This window comes from Crotalus tigris, unplaced genomic scaffold (genome assembly GCF_016545835.1).
Source record: "Crotalus tigris isolate CLP2741 ecotype Arizona unplaced genomic scaffold, ASM1654583v1 scf7180000019259.915256, whole genome shotgun sequence".
In the NCBI taxonomy this organism is placed as follows: Eukaryota; Metazoa; Chordata; class Lepidosauria; order Squamata; family Viperidae; genus Crotalus; species Crotalus tigris.
In genome coordinates this window covers 656,023-683,051 of record NW_024097459.1, presented here as the reverse complement: position 1 = coordinate 683,051, position 27,029 = coordinate 656,023, and the positions used below count along the sequence as shown (strand labels likewise).

The 27,029-nt window shown below is 37.1% G+C and overlaps 1 protein-coding gene across 3 annotated transcripts in view; it reads left to right on the top strand.

Annotated features, from left to right (window-relative positions):
* Positions 1–27,029, top strand: part of CAMK1G (calcium/calmodulin dependent protein kinase IG) — a 48,273-nt gene that overhangs the window by 17,754 nt on the left and 3,490 nt on the right. For all 3 annotated transcript variants that reach the window (XM_039361362.1, XM_039361360.1, XM_039361361.1), the window contains exons 3-11: positions 8,622–8,750; positions 10,294–10,368; positions 15,495–15,633; positions 16,346–16,469; positions 18,327–18,402; positions 20,502–20,614; positions 21,217–21,295; positions 24,652–24,739; positions 26,284–26,696. In XM_039361362.1, coding sequence (XP_039217296.1) covers positions 8,622–8,750; positions 10,294–10,368; positions 15,495–15,633; positions 16,346–16,469; positions 18,327–18,402; positions 20,502–20,614; positions 21,217–21,295; positions 24,652–24,739; positions 26,284–26,696 — 1,236 coding nt within the window. The remainder of the gene's footprint in view (positions 1–8,621; positions 8,751–10,293; positions 10,369–15,494; positions 15,634–16,345; positions 16,470–18,326; positions 18,403–20,501; positions 20,615–21,216; positions 21,296–24,651; positions 24,740–26,283; positions 26,697–27,029) is intronic.

The window sequence follows — 27,029 nt, the reverse complement described above, 5'->3', positions numbered from 1 at the left end:
CCCTTCCCAGCAGGCAAGTAAGTGGCTGCTGGGGTAAAAGAGGGAGAAAAAGATTGCAAGAATGGCTGGGAAACTGTCACAGAGCATTCAAGGTGACATGAACATGGCAACAGCCTCTTTTGTAAACCCACTTTTCATACTTGATATTATATTTTTCATTTTGCTTCTCCCTTACATATTATTTTGCAAAGCAAATGCAGACAGTACAGACACTATTCTCAGATAGGCATCAATGGTACATAAATGTTTTCTTGGATCAATTTTATTTACAGCCAAAAGGCCTAAAAGCAATTTACAAATATAATATAAACTTGGCATTGATAAAACAGTTTAATGAATAAAATATTTAATAAATATTACACAATGTTTTCTTTACTTTCTCTGTTTGCTTCTGAAAACACCGGGTAACAATTCTATTTACTGCATAAACTGGGAAGTTATCTTCACTATTAAACTGTCAAACTCATAAATATTTATAATTCTAAATTGGATAGCTTTATACATTTGATTTATAAATAAACAAGCATTCCTTTTTTTTTATTGAAAATTTTTAAAATTTTTACAAATAGGGAAAAGAAAAGACAAAAAACAAAAAACAACCCTACCCAACCATCCCAACCCTCCCACTCCATCCCCCCAACCTTCCCAGAGCTGAATATAGGCTTAATTAAAATTTCTAAATACATTACATAAACTTATAAGATAATTAACAATAATATATATGTAAAAAAAAGCATAAATATTAAAAAAGAAAAATGCTTAAAAAGAAAAAGAATAAAAAAGAAAAGAAAGAAGAAAAGATGTATATATATATATAAAAAGAAGTAAAATAAGATAAAATAAAAATAAGAAATATAAGGAAAGAGAAGAAGAAAAAAAAATACAATCTATAAAATATTAAGATTTATATATTAGTTATTAAAAAACCAAGTAATATTTTTTTATATCCAACTTATGTTGTATAAAATCTATCCATTTTTCCCATACCGAAAAAACTTCTCTTGCGATTGATCCTTTTAAAAAGCCGAAATCTTTGCCATTTCCACCAAATAAGAAACTTTAAAAAACCATTCTTGCAAGGTAGGCAAAGATTCCTTCTTCCAGTATTGCCCTACTAACAACCTTGCGGCTGTGATTAAATTTAACACCAGTATAACCTCCTTAGCATCACAATCAGTAACGATACCCAACAAAAACAATTGTGGGGTAAATTTTACCCTCCTTCTAAAAATTCTTTGAATATTCCACCATATCTTAATCCAAAAAGCTTTTATATTTTTACACGACCACCAAATATGATAATAAGTAGCATACAAACAACCACATCTCCAACATTTAGGCTGTAAGTCAGGATACATACGAGACATTTTTTGTGGATCAAGGTGCCATCTATAAAACATTTTGTAAAAATTCTCCCTTAAATTCTGGGCTTGTGTAAACTTAACATTCCTCACCCAGATGGTTTCCCAGGTATCTAGTAGAACTGGTTCACCAAAATTTTGTGCCCATTTAATCATACATTCTTTAATTAGTTCTGGTTCTGAATCCAGTTCTACTAGCACCCCATAAATTCTCTTAATATGAGTTCGCCTTTGGTCTTTTACTTGTTTAAAAAGATTTTCATCTTCTCTAAGCAAACCCATATTACGATCTATCTTCCATCTATCCACTATTTGTCTATACTGGAACCATGAATATGTAATATTTTCATGTGCTAAATCTTCCAAAGATTTTAACTGCCAATTTTTACCATCCCATCTGAGTAATTGTGCATAAGAAACACTATCAGTCTTAACTCCTCTCCTTATCCCCTCTATCGCATGCCAAGGTATAGCCCATAATGGTATTTTAAAATCACTTTTATAATATTTCCTCCAAACCCGAAGTAAAGAAATCCTTATAATATGAGATTTAAAAACCCGATCAACTTTTTTATTAAAAGTTAAATAGGCATGCCATCCAAAAAGTAAATCCCAACCCTCCAAGTGGAGTATTTCTACATTTGTTAAATTAACCCAGTCACTAAGTAATGTTAAAGCCACAGCATCATAATACAATTTCAAATTCGGTACCTTGAGTCCACCTCTCTCACGAATATCTTGCATAATTTTAAGCTTTACTCTTGGTTTTTTCCCTGCCCAAATAAATTTATTGATACCTTTCTGCCATTCATTTAAGTTAACCTCATTCTTTAATAAAAAGAGAAACTTTGGCAGGACATTCATTTTAATCACCGCAATTCTTCCCATAAGGGATAATTGCAACTTCTCCCAATTTTTCAAATCTCTTTGTACCCTGACCCACAACCTTTCATAATTATTTTTATACAATTTTACATTAGAAACAGATAAAGTGACCCCCAAATATTTTATCTTATCAACAACTTCAAAATCTGTCAAGTTAACCAGAGTCTGCTTATCCAAATTAGTCATATTTTTGGGTAATATTTTAGTCTTATTATTATTAATTTTAAAACCCGAAACCCATCCATATTGGTAAATCAATTGTAACAACTCTACTACAGAATAGGTAGATTGAGACAAGGTAGCCACCAAGTCATCTGCAAAAGCTCTTAGTTTATATTCTTTTTTATTAACTTCTATTCCTTTTATTTCCTGGGATTCTCGAATTTTAATCAGGAGAATTTCCAAAGTTAAAACAAACAGTAGTGGTGACAATGGACATCCCTGTCTTGTCCCTTTTTCTATTGTGAAAACCTCTGACAAACCCCCATTGACTATAAGTTGTGCCATTTGTTTTTGATATATAGCACCAAGAGCTTGTAAAATTTTTTCTCCAAAGTTCATATCCTCAATTAATCTTAACATAAACTGCCAATTCAATTGGTCAAAAGCTTTTTCAGCATCTAAAAATATCAGTCCTGCAGAAACTTGGTTATTCTTATCTAAATATTCTAGTAAGTTAATAATTTGTCTAACGTTATTCTTCATATACCTACCAGTTATAAAACCCGTTTGATCCTTATGTATAAGCTGGTGCAAAACCCTCATAAGCCTACTAAGATTTTTGCAAAAATCTTATAATCTATATTTAAAAGAGATATAGGTCTATAATTCTTTGGTAAACTAAGATCTTGATCTTCTTTTGGAATTAAAGATATAAAGGCTCTGCCCCATGACGGAGGAGTCTCTAAACCCTGTAATATATTATTAAAAAGCTCACATAAGGGTTGAATCATCTCTTCTAGCAAAGTTTTATAATAAATAGATGTCAGGCCATCCGTACCTGGTGCTTTACCTAATTTTAATTCCTTAATCACTGTCACAATTTCCTCACTAGTAATTAAACCATTAATTTCTTGTTTCTGATCTTCTGTTAATTTGGGGAAGTTGGCTTCACTTAAATAATTATTTATATCTAAAGTTTGTATGTTAGTACTCTTATATAGTTTTTGATAATAATCTAAAAAAGATTTCTTAATCAACTCCTTCTGATACACCAATTTACCATTATAATTTATTTTATCTATAATTCTCTGTCTCTGTTTCTTTCTCAATTGGTAAGCCAACCATCTCCTGGTTTATTGGCATTACAAAATGTATTTTGTTTCATATACAATAAGTTAGTTGCGGTTTGATCAGCCATCAACATATTAAATTGTGTTTTGAGCAATTTTATAGATTCTTTAACCTTTTCATCTGTGGGATTTAGAATCAGAGATTTTTCTTTTAGTTTAATCTCATCTTCCAAATCCTTACGTTTCTGAATCTGCTTTTGTCTCTGAGCACTATTCATTTGTATCAAAATCCCACGCATGAAGGCTTTACCTGCATCCCATACCATTGACATTGAAGTTCCTTTATGCATATTTAAAACAAAATAGTCCTTTAAATGTTCCTTTAATTTTTGAATATTCTTTTCTTGTCTAAATAAATTCTCATTCACCCTCCACGATCTCCTCTCCTCTTTTTCATCAACCAACTCCATCCAAACTGGACTGTGATCCGTCAACGTCCTAGGAAAAATTTTTACATTCTTTACCCTAAAATATAAATCAGTTGTAATAAAAAAAGTCAATTCTTGAAAAAGATTGATGTCTATCTGAAAAGAAAGTAAAGTCTCTCTCCTCCTGATTACGTTCACACCAGTAGTCTCGCAGCTCCCAGTCCTCTTTCAAGTCAAAAAAAGCTTTGGGTAGTTTAGCCTGTTTAAAAAAAGTGGAAGATCCTTTTTTATCTCTTTGTATATCTAACACACCATTCCAGTCTCCCATTAATATCACAGATCTATAATCCAACAAAGTTAGTTTCTGATGCAGCAATCTATAAAATTGTTCCTGTTGTTGTTGGCATACAGTCCCACTATAAGTATTTTCTTACCATATAAACCAACTTCAATCATAACATATCTCCCTTGAGGATCAGATTCTACCAAGCAGGCTGATAAGTTTTGCTTAACATAAATGACTACACCCCCTTTTTTCCCAGGAGCAGAAGATACAAAATGAGATCCCAAACGAGAATTGACTAAATATTTTTGATCTTTAAGTAAAATATGTGTTTCCTGCAAACAAATAATATCATTATTATGTTGCTTTAAGTAGTGAAAGATTTTCTTTCTCTTTTGCGGGGAATTGAGGCCGTTAGCATTCCAAGTCAGGAGCTTTACCATCTCCTTTAACCAAAAGCCTGGAGAAGACTGCCTGAAGGTCTGCCATTGAAGAATGTGTTGCAGAACTCTTGGTCTTGCTCCTCCCACCAGCAACGAAACACTTTCTTGGAAAGATTCTTTAACTTCTTTCTTTTGTTGTTCCTTTTCCTTGCGTCTATGTGCTGCACGGGTCATTCTTTGCTCTTTGATCTCTGTTTGTCGCAACCATTCCATCTGTGACTTTCCAGCAACCATCACATCTAATCCTTCAGACTGCTGTTCCGCCTCTTTAGCATCCAGAACTTTCTGCATCATGGATGACGATGAGCCTGCTCCCAGGACCAAAGTATAAAACTCCTTTGCTTTAGTGACTGTGTTAAGTCTATAACGCGTCCCCGCATGGCTCAAAACAATACCCATCAGAATCTCCCATCTGAATGGCATCATTCTTGTTTTAAGTTCATTAGCTAAAAAAGCAAAGTCTTTTCTATTTCTTAAAATTTTAGATGGGATCTCCTTTAAAATGATAACATCTTGAGCAGCAATCTGGAACCTCTTATTATAAAAAGCTTGTATGATTTCATTACGCAGAGATCTCTTTGCAAAATAAATCACCACATCTCTTGGTAAGTTCTTCTGTTTTGCGACCCAGGAGTTAACTCTGTAAATTTTTGCCACTTCTCTACGTAATCCATCTTTCTCCCTATTCAAAACGACGGCAAGGTCATTAACCACAATCTCTATCATATCTTGATTCATATCCTCTTTCAAACCCCTGATTCTTAAGGCATATTCCATTTCCCTGTACTGAGACATAGCAATATCATCTTGTGAGATTTCCATCTTTTTTTCCATACCTTCAAATTTATCTTCCAGGATATCAACTTTGTCTTCGACCTCTTCCACTCTAGAATCAAGCTTCTCAACCACAGAGGCCAATCCTGATAGAGCCATAACTATATCTTGCCTCAAAATAGTGTTATTCTGTTCTAAAAGTTTCTTCATTTCTCCTCTAATTTGAGTTTTGTTCTGACCTAAAAGCTCCTTCATTTCCCCTCTAATTTCAGATTTGTTCTGATCTAGAAGCTCCTTCATTTCCTCTCTGATTTGGGATACAGCATTTCCCATTATATCTTTCATATCTTGTACGGATAATACTGGCAAAGGAGGAGAAGATGGTGGTGTAACTTTAGGTTGTTGTACTGGTAAGATTGCAGGAGAAGAAGCCACCTTAGGAACTGTAGAATCTGCTTGCCTCTTTGAAGCCATTTTTTAAAAAGATCTTGTTCCCTCTTTCTTCCTTCTTAAAAAAAAAGTACTAAAATCCTCAAAAATTAAAAAAGAACAAAGGAGAATCCAAAAGAAACTTTAAAACCACAAAACCACTTTCAGAAAAAGGTTTAGAAAGTTTAAAAAAGAAAGAACTATATAGTCCATTACATTCCGTTTAACTCGCTTCTTTCCGGGAAAAAAAAAAAAAACTTTCAAATCGCCATTTTACTTTCACTCTCCACACCAACAAAGAACAAAAGAAAAAGAAATCAACATAGACTAAAAAGCAAATAAAACTCAATAAGTAAAATCCTTTATCCGGCTCTGTCCGCTTTAAAAATCACTCACCCGATCATTTTAGGCGCGGAGATGGTAGCGGCGTTTCACTTTGTTTCCAAAGAAACAAAAACAGCTGGGAGGCGGAGGCAACACAAACTCCGAGGGAGCTCTCTTTTCACCCCCCAAAAAGAAAAGTCCTGGGGGGTTTAAGAGGCTCTACCTCTATTCGTGTACTTCTTTACCCCCTCCCTTTGCCCGGGAGGGGGATTTCGAGCCGCGGGACAGCTGGTATCCGCTGTGCTCCGCGGTTCTGACGCTGTCCCAGGAGGACGGCTACAATGTAGCCGCCATCATCGACGCATTCCTTTTGAGATCCTATATTCACAAAAGACTTGTTAGGAAAGCTAGACAAAAATTTTTAGGATGTTTTCACAATAAACAGTAGCCAACAATAGCCAACTCCTATGATGAAAGAAAGCATAAGGATTTTGATCGTCATACTGTATAAAGGTAAAGGTTTCCCTTGTCCAGTTGTCTCTGACCCTAGGATGCAGTGCTATGATTTTCTTAACTGAGGGAGCCAGTATTGTCTGAAGACTCTTCCATGGTCATGTGGCCAGCATGATTGTACTTAGAGGCACACGGAACACTGTTACCTTCCCATCAAAGTGATACTTATTTATCTACTTGTATTTACATACTTTCAAACTGCTAGGTGAGCTGGGGCAAGTGGCAGGAGCTCACCCAGTGGTGGAATTTCATCCAGTTCGCACCAGTTTGGCAGAACCGGTAGCTAACTTTTTGTTGCCCAGGCCCAGAATGGACTTCCGGAAGTGGCATCCACACAGAGAACCGGTTGTTCACATATTTGAATCCCACCACTGAGCTCACCCCATTGTCCGGCATTGTCTGGGTTTCAAATACAGTCTGTCAACTTTCCAGCTGACAAACTCAGCATCTTTAACCCTGAGCTATTATACCCTCTTCATATTGTACACAGGTTTATAATATATAGATGTAATTGTACTTTCAAATTACAGTTCATTGATAAGATGTAGAACAGACCCATTTTACCCCAGGAAAACCCCATTTAATTTAAACCTTACTAATTTGAATGGGATTTTTCTAATTATGAATAATTCTGGATTTTACTAAACACAATGAAAACTATAAATACTCTAAAAATAATAGCTTAATTTTGCCCTTTTCTTTCTTACCATAGTAAGAAAAAGGTAAAAAGTAAGGAGAACAAAATTATACAATGAATGATATGCAAAACAAAGTGTTCCAGCTTTTAACAGCATTTCCCAGCAAACTATGCTAAGAAAATGATGGTGTTTAAGTTAACTTTAATAGGGTATATGTTTATATATGATGTGATATGATATGATATTTTATGGTATGGTATGGTATGGTATGATATGGTATGGTATGGTAGAGTAGAGTAAAGTAGAGTAGAGTAGAGTAGAGTATATAGAAATGGTAATGGCATGGCATGGCGTGGCAGGCATGTTATGGTATGGTATGGTAGAGTGGACAACCACTTATGTATGAGCCAGCAGTGTGCTGTAGTTGCCAAAAAAGCCAATGCAATCCTAGGATGCATCAACAGAGGGATAGTATAAAGATCATATCAAGTGTTAATACTGCTTTGTACTGCACTAGTGAGGCCACACTTGCAATACTGTATCCAGTAAGATGTTGAGACTCCAGAAAGGCTATGGGGAAGGGCAACAAAGATGATAGGGAGTCTAGACACTAAACATACAATGAACAATTGTGGGAGCTAGCGTATGTCTAGTCTAACAAAGAGAAGGACCAGGAATGACATGATAGCACTTTCCCAATATTTGAGGGGCTGTCACAGAGAAGAAGGACTCCTTCTTCTTCCCCAAAGCACCTGAGGGCAGTTCAAGAAGTAACTCATGGAAGATTATTAAAGGGAGATCCAATCTAGAATTAAGGAGAAATTTTCTGACAATGAGAACAATTATTCAGTGAGACAGCTTGTCTGCAGAATTTATGCATGCTAGAGGTTTTTAATGGAGAGAAGAAGAGATTGGACAACCATTTGTCCAAAATAATATAGTGTTGCCTGCTTCAGCAGTGGGTTGGACTATAAGACCACCACTGGGTTCCTTTGAATCCAGTTATTCTATGATCTATTATAAATTTTAGCTCATATACCTAATTTATTTCTATGCTATGTTTTCCTCTCTATATGGCCATTGCACAATAAATAGAACACAAATCTCACAGGGGATTTATCCAATTAATACCCTTGAATTTGCAGCCAAATCCCTGGATCTAATTAGTAGTGCCATCTGTTTCTGAAAGCCGTGTTAATGTATTACTATCTTCCTTGCAGGCTATTTTATATGGCAGTGTTTTATATCTTAACAATTAAGTCAGCACAATGCAATACAATGCCCAGGCTTTCATTTTTGTTTTCCTTACAGAGGAGCCTTTTCGGAAGTTTTCCTGGTGAAGCACAGAACCACTGGCAAGCTTTTTGCTTTGAAGTGCATTAAAAAGTCACCAGTCACCCAGGATAGCAACCTGGAGAATGAAATAGCTGTGCTGAAGAAGTAAGTATAGTTGGGAATGCATGACAGAGTTCAATGTTTCTTTCAGACTTCTTTAAGAAGGCTACAAGTTACTTATTTTCAATCAATTGGAAGACTAAAGACTGTCTCATCTGGCAGAAGGCTTCTCAGATGAAACATCAATATTCTTTTTCTGCTTAAAATCCACTAAAACAGTGCATCTCAATCTCATCAACTTTAAGATGTGTGGACCAGCTAACAAATGAGGGCTACTGGACATGAACCATAAATAAACTGTGCACTCAGAGGAGTATTGTACCAGAAGCTGTTTTCCTATTTAGCTAAAAAAAAAACCCACAAAATACTCCTCTTTTTTTACTATAGATAGTCCTCACTTAGCAATCACTCATTCAGCAACCTTTTGAAGTTAAAATAGTGTTGAACAAGTGGAACGTGCAACCAGTTCTCGCACTTACCATTGCAGCATCCCTGTGGCCATGTGGCCAAAATTCAGATGTTCATTGACCAGCTTGCATTTCTGGCCCTTTAGCATCCCATAGTCACGTGATCACCATTTGTGACTTTCCCTGCCAGCTTCCAACTAGCAAAGGTCAATCTGGAAGCCACATGAAGTCCTTGTTTAATGATCAATGTCTTCACTTAATGCCATAAAAATGTCATCACAAATTGTCATGATCATCACAAGTTGTCATGGTCATGCATCTCTCAGTGATAGAGTGATTAATGTCCTTAATCAAGGACTCAGGTTTTCAAGATTCATGATTATAGCCTTGAGGAGCCTGTTTTCTGGCTATAGACATCAACAATACAGATCCATTAAAAAGACACTGGATGGTGGCCTAAATTCACACTATTACTCATCAAGCAAACCACATCCATACTCTATCAACATCCCAATTCCAATGCCTGGGAAACAGGCAGATCTTCATAATTTTTGGAAAGACCAAGGTTAAGGCTATCTGTATTTTAGTGAGGAGACTACTCCCCAAACAGGCCCATGACAGAGAAAGTATATGCTCTAGAACCACTTGGTGATACTACTTCACTGATGAGACTCAAGAGTATGTCCACTCTGCCAAATCTAATGAGAAAGACAAAAACAGCAAGGATAGGGTTCATTTTATGAATTTTAATTTTTATAGTTGGAAATTGTGATTTAGGTAGATCTTCAATCTGATCCTTTAAATATATTTACGTTATTATGAATCCAGAAGAAAGAAAATGTGAGAATTTATTTTTAGAATAAAACATTTTAACAAAACTATACTAGTAAGAAATTTTACATCTTGCCGCCTTCAGATTAAGAAAGCATAAAATTTCTAAACAAGAGAAAACATGTTTTGTAATGTTCTTTTTTTCTTTCCATGAATGTATGGCAAACAGTAGTGGGGGAAATGGATCTCTTGTTATTAGAAGCTGAAATATGTGTGTGTTCCTTAAATTAAAGTACCAGAGTTCAATCTGAATGTAAAACATCTGGCACAAAGGAAGGATGAATGTTAGCTTGCTTTGTAATGATCTGTTATTCTGTCAGATCCATATTGCATTCTGTTTTTGGTTGCAGAATAAAGCATAACAACATAGTAACACTTGAGGACATTTATGAAAGCACAACTCACTATTATCTGGTAATGCAGCTGTAAGTATCAACACATACATTATGTAAGAAGCAAATGTTGCACAATTCTTCCAGTCAAGAGTCAGCTGAAAATATCTGGGTCACACTAGGTTGCAGAAAGTGGCATTAAACAGGCTGGATAAATTTGTGGGAATGTTTTTGTTTTTAATGGGAGCATTGTAAACAGCTCTGTTTTTATGCTTAAATGAAGAATGACAGCCATAGAGATATAACCCAATCTAACAATCTTTATTGTGCTATCAACACAGTCCCTCTGTGTTGTAAGTGGATAATACTTAAGTATCATATCAATTGTGTCAGATAAAGCCACAAAAATGTAAAATACTATTATAACAATTTAAATAAAAGGTTTCTAATGAATTAGACCACTTTATATTGTTGATCTGATTAATGTTGCACTGGATATCTTAGGGTTTATCGTAGTCTAACAGAAAAAGATCTAAGAGGGGTTCTGCTTTCTATTTTCTTTCTTGGGATTCTTTTTAATGGCTTTATTTTATTTATTGTTTATTAATTCAATTTATTATTATATATTTACTGTTTGTTCTTCCTGCCCTTGACTTTAAAGTACCAGAAAAGCTCAAGCAGTTGAAGATTTTCTCCCCCTCTACCTCTTCTACCCAAGTAGTTCAAATTGTTCCTCCAAAATTAATTCATCAAGTGAAATCTTGGAATTTTATAATATATTCAAGCTTTTTGCAGTCTAGTTGCAGTCTAACCCATCTAGCCTTGTGGTAAAGAAATAATATTTTCCTGGTTGGGGTGGTTCTAAAAATGCATTGCCTCAAATATGCAAATAAAGCCATGAAAGCAGTTTCTTCTTTATGTCTATAATAGTGTGTTTAGGTATTATAAAGAATAAAGAAAAATGTGATTGTTAATAACAGTATGAAAAGTATTTTTATATCAAAATTACATTCTTCCTATACTGTCTCTGACCCCCTTTATGATCATTTGTATGACCCACAAATAACCAAAATTAGAAAACCACATTGCAAATCTATTTCTTTCTCTGATAATTAATGACCAGGCTAAACTAATTAACCTGAGCAAATAATAGCACACGAACAAAAACTTTTCATGGTACAGAGTTTCCCTGGGTACACAGAGGTGGTACCAAAGCCAATACATAGGCACACATCAAAGGGGAACAGATCTACACATTCAGCAAAGTATGAGCTGAATGGCCCCCAAATTAAATATTACAGAGGGCACATTCTTTCTCTCCCTCCTTCCCTCACTCCCTCACTCCCTCACACATACACACACACACACACACACACACACACACACCATAAAAGATTCCCAGTTTCTGCATCTTTGAAGGCTTATGCTCTCAAATGAAAATGAAATTTGAAAGCATAAACCCTCAAAGGTGCAAAAACTGGGAATCTTTTATGGTGTGTGTGTGTGTGTGTGTGTGTGTGTGTGAGAGAGAGAGAGAGAGAGAGAGAGAGAGAGAGAGAGAGAGAGAGAGAGAGAGAGAGAGAAGCATGTCTGGATTTTATTCTGATTTGTTCTTGCACAATCCTGGTTTGGATTGGGAGCTCAAAAATACTTCTAACAATTTGGCAAGCCAGCTAGGAGTCTGAGACTAACCTGGCCAGAGGACGCAGCCAGGGTAAGACTTCACCCAGATGACACCAGACCATCTTGTCTGGGGATGCTGCTCCCAGACTCTGCCCACATGGCACTGCTAGTATAGGGAGTTTTGAATTTTGAACCAGACAGTTGCTTGAATGGGAAATAATCAATAAGTACCTCAATTTCTTGTGTGTGTTTGTGCCCAGGGAGAGAGAGAGAGAGAGAGAGAGAGAGAGAGAGAGAGAGAGAGAGAGAGAGAGAGAGAGAGAGTGAGTCCCTCTCTGCCTCTTTCCTCCCATTGCAGTTGGATCTTATTTCCAGTTTCATTCCCAGCTACAGCCAACCTCCTACAAGCCCCATCAAGATTTAGAAGAGAAACGAGAAGAACATGGTATCTAATTTGTAAAAAGGGATGGCCAATAGTGAATATTAAGAATTATGCAACATAACATCCGTGAGTGGGAGGATTTCTACACAGCAGACAGATGGATCCTAAACAAAAATAGCATGTCTCATTTCACTCACATTCAAAAGAGGAAAGAATTAATGAGAAAATATCTAACTTTTGTATGCTGAGCATTTAAAATGGAAAATAGGCTTGCTTGTCAGCAAAAACCAGACTGAATTGAAAGAAAATTCATGTAATGAAGATATTTCCTGCTAATTATATGCTAGTAAATTACATCAGGCAAAAAGGAATTTCTTTATATGCCAGATTTAATGAAAACAGAACCTAGCCATTTGGAGACAGGCACAAGCATTGCCTGGTCTAAGGCTTAACTGTGTTTAATCTGTCTTGTCCTGTATTGTAAGCAATCCATTTTTCTTTGCAGATCCAAGTGTGATACAGACCCAAAGGGCAGCACTTGCAGTTTATTTCTAGCTGAGGCCTTAAATTGCTTAGTGGTGAAATTGAGAATTAAAATTAAATGTGTTTATTTGTGCTATGATTTCATATGTAAATTGGGCATTATTGCATGTACTGAAGCTTTACAGCAATATTTTTTCCAACCTGAGAATTAGAAATGACCCAGCAACAGGTTCTACTTCAACAGATTATTTGTCTGGGTTTATAACTCCATTCATATTACAAACAAAGCAAGTAAGAGGTACAAAACTTCCCAGTGTTACCAGTAAATAAACCTATTTGGCATGACAACCAGGTCCCTGGTTGCGGCCTGGAATGAGGCGGCGTCCGGGGCCCTGGATCGAATTGCGCCTTTGCGACCTCTCTGTGTGGTGGTCCCCGGAGGGCGCCTTGGTTTACTGAGGAGCTCCGGGAGATGAAGCACCACAAGAGACGTCTAGAGCGACGTTGGAGGGCCAGTAACTCTGAATCTGACCGATCACTATTAAGAGCCTATCTTAGGACTTATTTAGTGGCGATAAGGGCGGCAAAGTGTGTTCACTTTTCCGCACTTATTGCGTCCGCAGAATCTCGCCCGGCCACCTTGTTTAGGGTGACCCGCTCCCTTCTTAAAGTGGAGGAGGCGGAGGAACCCTTGCAGGGGAGAGCTGAGGAGTTTGTTCAGTTTCTTTCGGACAAAATCGCTCAGATTCAGAGAGACCTGGACTCCGACTGGGCAGTGCCAGCCGAGTTGCCAGGGGCTGGTCTTAGTCATGTTATCTGGAGCGAGTTTGAGCCTGTGACCCCTGATGAAGTGGACAAGGCCGGTGAGGGCAATGAATGCCACCACCTGTTTATTGGACCCGTGTCCCTCCTGGCTGGTTTCTGCCAGTAGGGAGGTGACACGAGGCTGGCTCCAGGCGATAATCAATGCTTCCTTGATGGAGGGGTCTTTCCCGCAAGCTTTAAAGGAAGCGGTGGTGAGGCCCCTCCTCAAGAAGCCTTCCCTGGACCCAGCTGTTTTGAAGAACTTTCGTCCCATCTCCAACCTCCCCTTTGTGGGGAAGGTTGTAGAGAAGGTGGTGGCATCTCAACTCTTGCGATCCTTGGATGAAACCAATTATCTGGACCCTTTTCAATCTGGTTTCAGGCCCGGCTACAGCACTGAGACTGCTTTGGTCGCACTGACCGATGACCTCTGGCGAGCCCGGGATAGGGGTCATTCCTCTATCCTGGTGCTTCTTGACCTCTCAGCGGCTTTCGATACCATCGACCATGGAATCCTTCTGCATCGTCTCGGAGAGGTGGGGGTGGGCGGCACCATATTGCGGTGGTTCTCCTCCTACCTCTCTGACAGGTCGCAGTCGGTGTTGGCGGGCGGACAGAGATCGACCCCTAGGCGCCTCGATCATGGGGTGCCTCAGGGCTCGGTTCTGTCCCCCCTCCTTTTTAACATCTACATGAAACCGCTGGGTGAGATCATTCGGCGACACGGGGTGAGGTATCATCAGTACGCGGATGATACCCAATTATATATCTCCACCCCGTGTCCTTTCAGTGAAGCAGTCGACGTGATGTGCCGGTGCCTGGAAGATGTGAGGGTCTGGATGGGGGTGAACAGGCTTAGACTCAACCCTGACAAGACCAAGTGGCTCTGGGTCTTGCCTCCCAAAGGCCAACTGGATGGTCCATCTTTAGTCCTGGGTGGGGCAAATTTACCTCCCTCAGTGCAGACACGCAACTTGGGTGTCCTCCTGGACTCACAGCTAAATCTGGAACAACATCTATCGGCTGTGGCCAGGGGGACCTTTGCACAGGTTCGCCTAGTGCACCAGTTGCGGCCTTATTTGGACCGGGAGGCTTTACTCACAGTCACTCATGCCCTTGTCACCTCAAGACTGGATTACTGTAACGCGCTCTACATGGGGCTACCCTTGAAGAGCGTTCGGAGGCTGCAGTTGGTTCAGAACGCAGCCGCGAGAGCGATTGTGGGCGCGCCAAGGTACGCCCATGTGTCACCTATCCTCCGCGAGCTGCACTGGCTTCCTGTGGGTCTCCGGACGCAATTCAAGGTGTTGGTTATCACCTTCAAAGCCCTTCATGGCATAGGGCCAGGTTACTTACAGGACCGCATTCTGCCACACAGCTCCCAGAGACCGGTGAGGTCCCATAGATTGGGCCTCCTTCAGGTCCCGTCGGCCAGACAATGTCGGCTGGCGGGCCCTCGGGGAAGGGCCTTTTCTGTGGTGGCTCCGACCTGGTGGAATCAACTTCCCCCCGAGGTTCGAACTACTCCCACCCTGCCGGCCTTTAAGAAGGCCGTTAAAACTCTCCTGTTCCGGCAGGCCTGGGGCTGATGTCCCTGGGGGGCCGGGATATGATCAGATTTGCGGTATGACTGTTTTATTTTATTGTTTTATCATTGTTTTAACTTTGTACGCCGCCCTGAGTCCTTTGGGATTGGGCGGCATATAAATATTTGAAAATAAATAAATAAATAAATAAATAATCACCAGTGGTGGGATTCAAATATGTGAACAACCAGTTCTCTGTGGGGATGCTGCTTCCGGAAGTCCATTCTGGGCCTGGGCAGAACACCACCACTGATTAACACAGAATATGGAATAGAGAGAAGTTAAACCAATAAGCTTCTCTCTACATCAGCATATAATACAAACTGAATTTTCTTGCACAGAGTGTCTGGAGGAGAATTATTTGACCGTATTTTAGAACGAGGTGTTTACACTGAAAAGGATGCTAGTATTGTAATTCAGCAAGTCCTGGGAGCAGTGCATTATCTTCATGAAAATGGGATAGTCCATCGAGATCTAAAGGTACTTTTCTTTAATGATCTATATTTAATTATTGGTGTATTTTACCTACAAGTCATGCAAGTATCCATGAATTTGCAGTGATTTTTTAAAAATTACAACTGCCTCCTAATATGCAGAGGTGGGAAGAATATTGGCCTTAGAATACTGTGTCTTATATTATTCTTTTCTGAAAAAAATACATTTATTGCACTTTCTATTCCCCAACTTTAGACCAACTATATGCACAACAAATTAAAATTGCATACTCTGGTCTTGGTATGTCTAGATTCATTACAGCAATCTTATCTGCCAAAGAAGATTGCAAGTAGTCCTCAATTTATGGCAATTGACTCCAACATTGCCATTGCTAAGCAAGACATTGTTAAGTGAGTTTTGCCCCATTTTACAACCTTTCCTGCCACAATTATTAAATGAATCACTACTGTTAAGTGAATCTGGAGTCCCCGTTGACTTTGCTTGTCAGAAGGTTGCAAAATGTGATCACGTGATCCTGGAACACTGCAACCATCATAAATAGATGTCAGGTACCAAACACCCAAATTTTGATCCCATGAGTGCAACTATCCTAAGTGTGGAAAATGGCCATAAATCACTTTTTTTCAGTGTCGTATTGTAATTTTGAACAGTCACTAAACTAATGGATATAAATCAAAGACTACCTATATTCAGATACTGAATGTCAGATTATTAATTTTCACCTCCTTACCCATAGCCTGAAAATTTGCTCTATCTAACTCCAGAAGAGGACTCCAAAATTATGATAACAGATTTTGGTTTGTCTAAAATGGAACAGAATGGCATCATGTCTACAGCATGTGGAACTCCAGGATATGTTGGTAAATAAGAAAATGGAAATAATTTTTGAATTATAGTTTCATTAAAAATTATAATTCACAACAATTTGTTGTGAACTAAAAACAACTAAAAATAAAAGAATAAAAAAATAGAAAGTGCAGAAAAGAAAAAAAGAGAAAGAAAGGAAAGAAAAATAGAAAAGAAAGAAAAAAGTAAGAATATAGTAAGGGAAAAAAAAGAAATATATTCAGAAGGGACTCCCCTTTCATCACAAGTATGAACAATTTTATTAATTTATCATCTTTTTTAATAATACAACAAATGATCTTTTCTTCCCATATCTCATCTCTTATCTATAAATAAATGTATAAAGTCTTATCATTTAATTCCTGATGTCAGCAAAGGCCCATTAGAGGCTATGAGAAATAACAAGACCTATTTTAACTTTGTTTAAATAAATCAACTTTCTGTTCCTTCCTTTTTCTTTGAACAGCCTTGATCTTTAATCCCTTTAAATAATGCTCTAGAATTTATTTGTATATCCTTTTTAATTATTAAGACATCAGCCAGATTTTTTTTAATAAAAAGTCTTTTCCCATGTCATTTTTAAATCCACTTTTAAATCAGTTTTAATCATATCAGGTAATGCTTGTTCCTATTCCATAGCATCTTTTAAATGTAATGCATCTACTTATATTTTTTTAAGAATTCAGGACAAAAGATTTTTTTTCCCATGGGAAGGTTTCTTTATAATTAATTCCAAAACCTTATTTGAAATTTATTTGGACCTTTAGTTTCTAAAATCAAAGTTTTGTTATTTATCTCAGAGAAAAAATAAAATGCTCAAATGTCTATTTAAGTGCACCTTTTGCTAAGGTTTGAAGGAAATGTATCTGGTGCTGTAAAAAATTTTTATTAGAAAATTAAGTTTCTAATAATGAAAAGCAGTTAATGAGCAATTTCTGAAAGTGATTAGAAAAAAAAAATATGTAATCCCAGTATCCTTTTAAAGGCGCTGAATGTGGTTTGAGCAAGATTACTATTTCCTCATCTCCTAGAACTCTAAATGCACTAGAGGCTGTTCCTTTGCAGTCTCCTTGTCAGGAGTAGCTCTTTGGAGCACTTGTGGGCTACCTCAAGTCCTCTCCTTTGCCAGAATCCCATTGTATGCAACTGTATACGCACATGGAATTCTCTAAGTGATTGGGACAGATTATGAAAGAAACACTTATATTCCTTCTTCATATACAATTGTAGATGTAACATCTGTTGCAAGCATAGTAACTAATACTTAGAACCTAAACATAAGTGATCTGAAAAGCACTCACTCCATATGTTTAGACAATATCTGAAAGATCTATTGAAATCCATTGATTAAATTCTGCTTTATATAAATATGCATATGAATATACACAGAATCGAAACTATGCTATGGAGTACTGATTAAAATAAAACCTGCTCAGGATCTATAAGAGGTACAAATATATACTGTGTAAGGCTATGTCAATATTTATTTATTTATTTATTTATGAGACTTATATACCGCTTTAAGTGCAAGCACTCTCTAAGCGGTGTACACCAGTAAGCAATGTATATATATATATTTACATTGCCCCCAACAATCTGGGTCCTCAAATATATTACAATTTGAACAAATATCACATTGCCCTACATTCCATAGCTAATCTGTGATATATATGTGTATATCCTATATTATCCTCCTCAGCCTTCCAGAATAAATACCTTGTGTCATTGCTTATGTCAAGCATGCTATTTTTCTTTGTTTTGTACCCTGCTACACTGAAAGAATTCTGGAGCTAATATAGAGTTGGTTAATTTTTCAAAGATCAGTTGGTCATATTACTGGTAATTTGGGTTTTGTTATTTGTTCACTGCAGCTCCAGAAGTATTAGAACAAAAGCCATACACTAAAGCTGTGGATTGCTGGTCAATTGGAGTTATTACCTACATCCTGTAAGATAATCTGTGAACTGAATTACAGCAAACTTGCTAATGTCCTTCAAAAGTTTTATAGTATGTAGTCCATAGAAAAGGTATATTAACAGCATGCTAAACCCAGATAAAAAGTAGAAAGCATTAACCAATAGTGGCCTATTAAGAGCCAAAAGAAAACAATGATAATTCTTCACTGTATTTTAATATACTTGGTTGCATATTTTTGTAACACATTTTATAAAGTTTATGGTCTCTTAGGGGTGATAGGAAGGGAGAGACACCTTTTCTAGCTGCAGTTGACCCACCAGTTTTGGCCATTTCTGGATGGGGAATTGTCCAGGCAGAGCAATCCATGTGCTGGTAACCTTAAAGCTGAATTATTACAGGCTAGTCTTATTAGGTCTATCCTTAAATCTGTGCCTGCTGTAAAATGCTGGTTACTACATGGAGACCAACGGTGGTTGTTTCTATACCAAGTCAGAATCTACCATAATTTTTAATAATGTTTAGAAGCTGGATTTCTGTTAGAGCATCTTCTGCCTTATGTGATTCTTGGAATTAATTTAGTGTTGATACCACAACCTCAGAGAAGGTATTCTTGGCATATATATTACAACAATGGAATTCCGCATCCTATCCCCACTTCCCCAGGTTCAGTGTTTAGCCCTGCAAATTTTCAGTACAAACTGAAGACCTATCTACTGTACATGTTCAGGTCTTTGGTTAATACTGTGTTGTTGTGGTTCCTATTTGTCATAATTTTTCTGATTGATGCACCTTATGATGATTTTTTAAAAACTGATTTAAAATATAGGAATTTTGGAAGGTTTCCTTCTATGAAAAAAATTCTATTATAAGTTCCTCCTTCACTATTAACTAGATAAACCTGTTTATTTATAATTTATTTTTTTCCTTCCTAGCTTTTTTCCGCTAGTGTAGAGTCTGCTTTTTTTTCTGGATCAACCAAGTGTTGATCACCCAAATTCACCCAAGCTGGCTTTCATGCCTAAGGCTGGATTAGAACTCAGGGTTTCCTGGTTTTTAGCCTGATACCTTAACCACTAGAACAAACTCATTCTTCCATTTATAATCCAATATATTATAAATATTTATAGATGGATGTGGGTGGGGGAGAAACACAAACAGACTAATCTATCTTTGGCCTATTTATTTCTTTGTTTTGTTTATGTCTGCATAGTGACAGCACTCAAATAACCTTGTAAGAGAATTATGCAATCTAAGAAACTGTCACAGGCAATACATCAGGAATATGTACCCATGGCTGCAATAAACTTTGTTAATTTGGTGAACTACTCAAGTTAACTGATTATAGCAGCTGCACCAACATGAAATTTGAACAGAAAGGGCCTGGAAGGAAAATTCAGGAACACTGGCTGGGTTTTTTTCTTTTTTTCTTTCTTTCTTTCTTTCTTTCTTTCTTTCTTTCTTTCTTTCTTTCTTTCTTTCCTTCCTTCCTTCCTTCCTTCCTTCCTTTCTTCCTTCTTTCTTTCTTTCTTTCTTTCTTTCTCTTTCTTTCTCTTTCTTTCTTTCTCTTTTTTTCACAAGTATATCAGCTTTCTCTGGCTGAGAGTTTTCACCCTCATCATTGACTAAAACTCCCATCAGTTCCGCCTAGATGAGAATAACCCATTAAAGTTTGAAAGCATTAGTCTGAAGATATCTGTTCCAATGATTTATTCTAATTTAAGATGAACACTGAATTTGGCTTAATACTAAGGTGCCATCTATACAGGTTTTATACATGATATTCAAATCTTCTCTCTTCTCTGGATCATAATTATGTTTGGGTAGAAACTTGCTTGTTCCATTGGCAACTGACATCCAATATAATCTCCTGGAACCTCTCATCCTCTTTTATAATTTTGGACTATAGCTACAATGAGCTATGTATAGTTCACAATTGCCCTATGTTAGATATCTATCAAATGATCAATCAATCAATCAGAGTAGAACTGGAAAGAACCTTGGAGGTCTTCAGTCTTTTGAACTTACACTACTTTGAATTTACACTCAAAAATTCAATCTTTTTGAATTTACACAGAAAAAGAATATAAATGTCTTTTGTCTTTTTCTCTCTCTTTTCCAAATTAATTTAGCCTATGTGGATACCCTCCTTTCTATGAAGAAACAGAGTCCAAATTGTTTGAGAAAATCAAAGAAGGATTCTTCGAATTTGACTCTCCATTTTGGGATGATATCTCTGAATCAGGTATTTTTAAGCCTGGGAAAAATCTCTGCTAGAATTGTCTTTCATTTCTGAATTCCTACACAGATGAGTACATAATTAGGCAACTACTCAGTAGTCAAGAGCTTTTTTTAAAGTATGTGTTCACTAATTTGGGGAAACTGCTCTGATTCCTGGAACTGCTCTGCCATGTTTTTGATAGATGTGTATGCACATGTCTGAGTGGGAGACAAAAGCTGTTGCAAGCATGTGCAAGGTGTTCTGTGATGCTGTATCCCATTGAAGCATTTGAAGGTGCAGATGTTCTTTCAGAACCTGTAGCACAATTAATCATGTTGATTATTAGATGCCTCCTTGTTTCTAATGCTTGAATAATTGCAAATGAATTGATACAATGAATCATAAGCATGCCTTCTTTTTCGAGGAAACAGTTTGGTAAAGAAGATTCTAATAATGTACACCTCTTTTGGAACTCATTGCCATTTTTTTATATTGGCTAGAGGTGCATGTCATCAGTTTAATCCCTATTACTCAAACCTAATGTTCTGGCAAATTGATTTTGGCTTCTGGCTTTTGTGCTAAAGCCTTTTTCTCTGTTTCCTTCTCTTTTCATTCCTTTTAAACAGCCAAAGATTTCATTTCTCATTTACTCGAGAAGGATCCAAATAAGAGATTTACCTGTGAGAAAGCCTTCAGGCATCCCTGGTGAGATGAATAATATTATTGCATTTTTTTTAAAAAAAATGTGCACTTCTGTGATATAGTAAGAAATTTTATAATTGTATTCACATGGAATTAGCAGTGGATCATAAAATGTAATTGACTTCTCTAATATTTTTGTTTGAGTTAACTAGTATGGAGGACAATGTAGACAGGAAGCTATTATATACCTTAGATCAGGGGTGTCAAAGTGCCAGCCTGTGGGCCAGATGTGTCACACAGAAGCTGCGCCCACCCCTGCTCTGGCAATGGGAAAAAATTGTGATACGCTGCAACATGTCACATGATATGGTAAGTTTGACACCCCTGCCTTAGACTTCAGGGGTCTTTGATTTCAAAAGCGCTGATTTCAACCAACTTAGAGAGAGCTTGGGAAGGATTCCATGAATGAAAATATTAAAGGGGAAAACAACTCAAGAAACTTGGGAAACTCTGAAAATGTGATTATAAAAGCCCAGTCCAGCACAATACCACAGAAAAAGAAAAATATGAAATCCAAGAAGAAACCAGCATGGTTGCATAAAGAACTCTCTGATAAACTGAAAGACAAAAAGGACAAAGCTAAAACTCAGAATTAACTAAGACTTGTAACAAATAGAAAAAACAATTAAAAGTTTTTTCAACATGTAAAAAACAAGAAAAAAGTCAAAGAAACAATCAGTCCATTAATGGGAGAAGATGGCAAAAAAGGGACAGGCAGCAGGGAGAAAGCAGAGCTACTTAATTGATTCTTTGCAACTGTCTTCACACAAAATGAAAAAATAACCCAACCTACCAAAAGCAGAACCATAAAAGACAGACTAGGAATTCAAATTAAATTAGGCAAGAAAATAGTAAGACAGCGTCTATTCATCCTAGACAGGTTCAAATCACCAGGACCAGATGGATTACATCCCAGAGTTCTGAAGGAGCTGGCAGAAGTGATCTCGGAACCATTGCACCATCTCTTTAAAAATTTATGAAGCAATGGAGAACTACCAGAGGACTGGAAAAGAGCTAATATGGTTCCCATCTTCAAAAAGGGGGAAATGGACCAATCAGCCTGACATCTATACCTGGGAAGATCCTGAAAAAGATAATCAAGCAATAGATCTGTGAATACCTAGAAGCAAGCAAAGTCATAACCAGAAGCCAACATGGGTTTGTCAAAAAAGATCATGCCAAACAAATTATCCTTTGACAAAGTAACTAAATTAGTGGACCAGCAAAATGCCATAGACATAGTAAACTTGGATTTTAGTAAGGCATTTGACAAAGTAGATCACAACCTACTTCTTGGTAAGTTAGAAAAAAGTGGGATAGATAGCATCACTACTAGATGGTTTGATAATGGGCTGACAAACTTAACTCAACATATAATCCTCAATGGAATAACATTTACATGGAGGGAAGTATGCAGTGAGGTATCCCAAGATTTTGTCTTTGCCCCAGGGATTTTCAAAATCTTCATAAATGATTTAGATGAGGGATAGAAGGGGAACTCATCAAATTTGCAAATGACACAAGCTGGCAGAAATAGCCAACACCCCAGAAGACAGACTCAAGATGCAAAAGGATCTTGACAGACTTGAACATTGGATTCTAGCTATCAAAATGAAATTCAATGGTGACAAAAGTAAGGTTTTACACTTAGGCAAGAAAAATGAAATGCACAGGTATAAAGTAGGTGGTACCTGGTTAAACAGCAGTAACTGCAAGAGGATCTAGAAATCCTAGTGGACAATCACTTAAATATGAGCCAGCAGTGCGCTACAGCCACCCAAAAAGCCAATGCAGTCCTAGGCTGCATTAACAGAGGGATAGAATCAAGATCATGTGAAGTGTTAATACCACTTTATAATGCCTTAATAAGATTGTACTTGGAATATTTCATCCAGTTTTGGTTGCCACAATATAAAAAATATGTTGAGACTCTAGAAAATGTGCAGAGAACAGCAACAAAGATGATTAGGGGACTGGAGGTTAAAACATATGAAGAATGGTTGCAGGAATTGGGTATGTCTAGTCCAATGAAAAGAAGGACTAGGGATGACATGATAGCAGTGTTCTAATATCTGAAGGGCTGCCATAAAGAAGAAGGGGTCAAGCTATTCTCCAAAGCACCTAAAGACAGGACAAGAAGCAATGGATGGAAACTTATCAAGGACAAAATCAGCCTAAAACTAAGGAGAAATTTCCTGATGTAAGAACAATTAACTAGTAGAACAGCTTGCCTCCAGAAGCAGAATGGTGGCTGCTCCATTATTGAAGATTTTTAAGAAGAGATTGGACAGCCATTTGTTGAAATGTATAAGGTCTCCTGATTGAGCAGGGGGTTGAACTAGAAGACTTCCAAGGTCCCTTACAACTCTGTTATTCTGTTATACGCCTTTACTAAAATTACATGTAAGCAATGACATAGCACTAAGTGATGATTCCCTACTCATTCTGGACAGCCAAAATAATTCAGTTAATTAATGTTTATTTTAAAAATAGTAAATAGAACTTCTGGATGTTATAATAGATCTTCTCAGTCTTAGCAAGTTGAATAATATGACAGACTTCACTCATGACTGAAAAGATAAGTGAAATAGAAAGTAGAAAGAAAAATGGGCTTTGACATGTTCTGAGTCACCAAAGGGTAGTCACAGAAAAAGAACATTCTACACAAAGCTGAGAAGGAGATCCATTAGGTTTAATATTAAATAACATAGGCAATAACCATATAATACATACAAGTAAGTTTTCTTCAGAATCTTGGCTCAAACAGTTCTGGAAGAGTCAGCCTATACAAAAGCAAAAACTTTGAAAAGAAACTTGCATCTGGCATAGTAACTGTCCTTGGAACTGTGCAAAGCTTCAGAGGGGTGGCCACTTTAGCAATGCTTTGAATGTTTCAGTTTTACAAAGTAGAACAGTCTATTCCAAGGGTCTTCAAACTTGGCCCTTCTTATGACTTGTGGATTTCAACTCCCAGAATGCCTGGCTGAGGAATTCTGGGAGTTGAAGTCCACAAGTCATAAAAGGGCCAAGTTTGAAGATCCCCTGGTCTACTAACAGCAAAATACTTATTTTACTTTGCCTTATTTTTGAGCTTTCCCTACCTCCCAATAATGCATGCAAAAATCTCTGCTTATTCCTGGAACTGCAGGGGAAGACTTCAAAGTGATATTAATCACCTTATCAACCCAGTTGTCTCTGCAGTGCAGACAAAACTATGTTCCCTTTGCAGTACCTTGTTGAGACAAACCCAAACCACTCATACACAGAAAGAAATCATCTAGAAGTTACAAGAATGCAAAATGTATCACTCAAAAACACCATCTGTCTACAGGCCTGTTCTCCTCTTACTTAATTTGCAGGATTGATGGAAACACAGCCCTCCACTGTGACATATATCCATCTGTCAGTGTACAGATCCAAAAAAATTTTGCAAAAAGCAAGTGGAAGGTAAGTAACTTGATGTTGTTTTATGCTCTGGTGGTCTTCTACCAGGAGCATGGAGATAAAATTTCCATTAGAACTTCTCAGTCCAAAAATCCCATAAAATAATACTACCCAGGTAGCTAAGGGTTTAATATATTTTTGGGTGAGTCATATGGTACAAAGTATAAAATGAATTTCATCAGTAAATATAGAAATATTTGGCAACTTGTTATAAAAAGAGTTATCTGAAGGGTTATATAAGAGTTGTTATGGAAAGGGGGCTAAAAGTTAAAGCTGACAGCCTGGGTTCAAACCTAAGCATCTCGCAATGGAGTGAGGTCCAGTTTCTTGCCCCAGGTCTTACCCACCTAGCAGTATTAAAACATGCAAATAGGTAATGGGTATCATTTTGGTGGGAAGAACAGCATTCTGTGCACCTTTGCCATATAGCCTTGCTGGACACATGACCATAGAAAATGTCATCAGACAATGCTGGGGTTCTTCAGCCAAGAAACAAATATGAATACCTGCCCTCCAGACATGACTGGACAAAGGAAACCTTTACCTTTTATATAAAGGGTAGTAAAGACAAAGGGTTGCCATCAATTTCAAAAGACCCATTTCCCTTGAAAAAATTATGACATCTTCACTACAAAATTTAGACTGCAGAAATGGGTGGATGGAGGACCGTGGATGCTTGTTTCTTTTTTCCTTTTTCAGTTTTTTCTTTTTTAGGGATAAGGTTCTTATTACATATTATTTCTTTAACATATTGTGAGTTACCCAGAGTCTTTTGGATTTGGATAGCTTCATACAGATGATTGATAAAGATGATAGATATAAATAAGTTTTAGATCACTTACTAGGAAGTAAGCTCTATTGAACATAGGATTGTTTGCTTTCAGACGATTTTACATAGAATTGCACTGTATGTATTCCAAGTTCTTTGGTAAATTTTTGTTGCAGGGGCAGACAAATATTTTGTAACTGAGTTTGCAAGCTTTTAAACATTTATTTCAACTGCCATGGGCCTCAGGGAGCATTGTGATGTCATGATGACATCAACAGATTCCATATAACATTTTTAAGCTCATTTTTTCCTCTTGAGAATAGTGAAAAGCTGATTTTAGCTGTACCATGTCAGAGTAGATTCTAAATTCCTATCCAGACACTCTTCCACAAGAAATGTAACAACAATAAAATATAGGCCTGAATTACCATACCTTGGTCAAATTTCAAAACTCTCTAAATGGTCAGACAGAAAAAAGTATAGAGCTGCTTATAGTTTGTGTTCCATGGTTTGTCTACCTTTGTTTTATTGTACATGGTTCTCAAGCCATTCATACCATATTCAGATAAATACAGCATCAGCTAAGTTTCCTCCTTACTTTTTATCTATAGTGCATGGAATACTAGTGAGATCATAAGAATTTGAGGCCTGCTTCCAATATCTCCCTAGGTAAATTTTCAGCAGCAGCTTATGAACATACTCAGCATTCTTCAATCTGGTTTTTTAGAGAACTACAGTTATATAATTCTGATAACGCTATCATCTTCTCCTTTACTAGCAAGCCTTCAATGCTGCAGCTGTGGTCCATCATATGAAGAAACTACACATGAATGGTCATCATGCAGAGGACAATGTCAAAAGCCAAGTACAAGTACAAATTACATCAAGGCCTAAGACATCATCTGTTATTTACAAGGAACAATCAAGTCAAGACACCAAGAATTTGATCCCTGTATTATCCTATCAGAATACTTCAGATCTTGCTGGCTTGCGTGCCAAGAAGACAGAAAGCAAATATTTAGATAATCTGGGGACCACATCAGTTCATATGACTTCTGTAACTGCAATAGACAGCCAGAGCCATCCAAGCAGACCTTCAGTTAGCAGTACTCCAGAATGTGTGACATGTGAGAAAGTGAAGACAACTTTTTGCTCAGAAGCAGTACTCATAAAAAGAGATGCCAAGACACAGTAAGTGTCCTTTGGGATGACCAGACTAAAATTTCTGATTACCAGGTAGAGATTTCAGTAGCTTTCCCAATCTGCTATTTCTAGTTGTTGGCTACACAATCTAGATATCATAGTAATTGGGGTGTCAGTGTATTTGAACATTTGGCAAACATTTGAAAAAGTTGGTGTAAGTAATGTGGCATCTTGGTCACAGGAAAGGAGATGAAAAGCAAAAATTGAGGAATATGGATGGTTCAGAAATAGATGATGATAGACAGACAGACAGACAGATAGATAGATGTGGATTAGGGAGCATAGCAATTTCTATTTCACTTATTTTGAAATGCATAAATT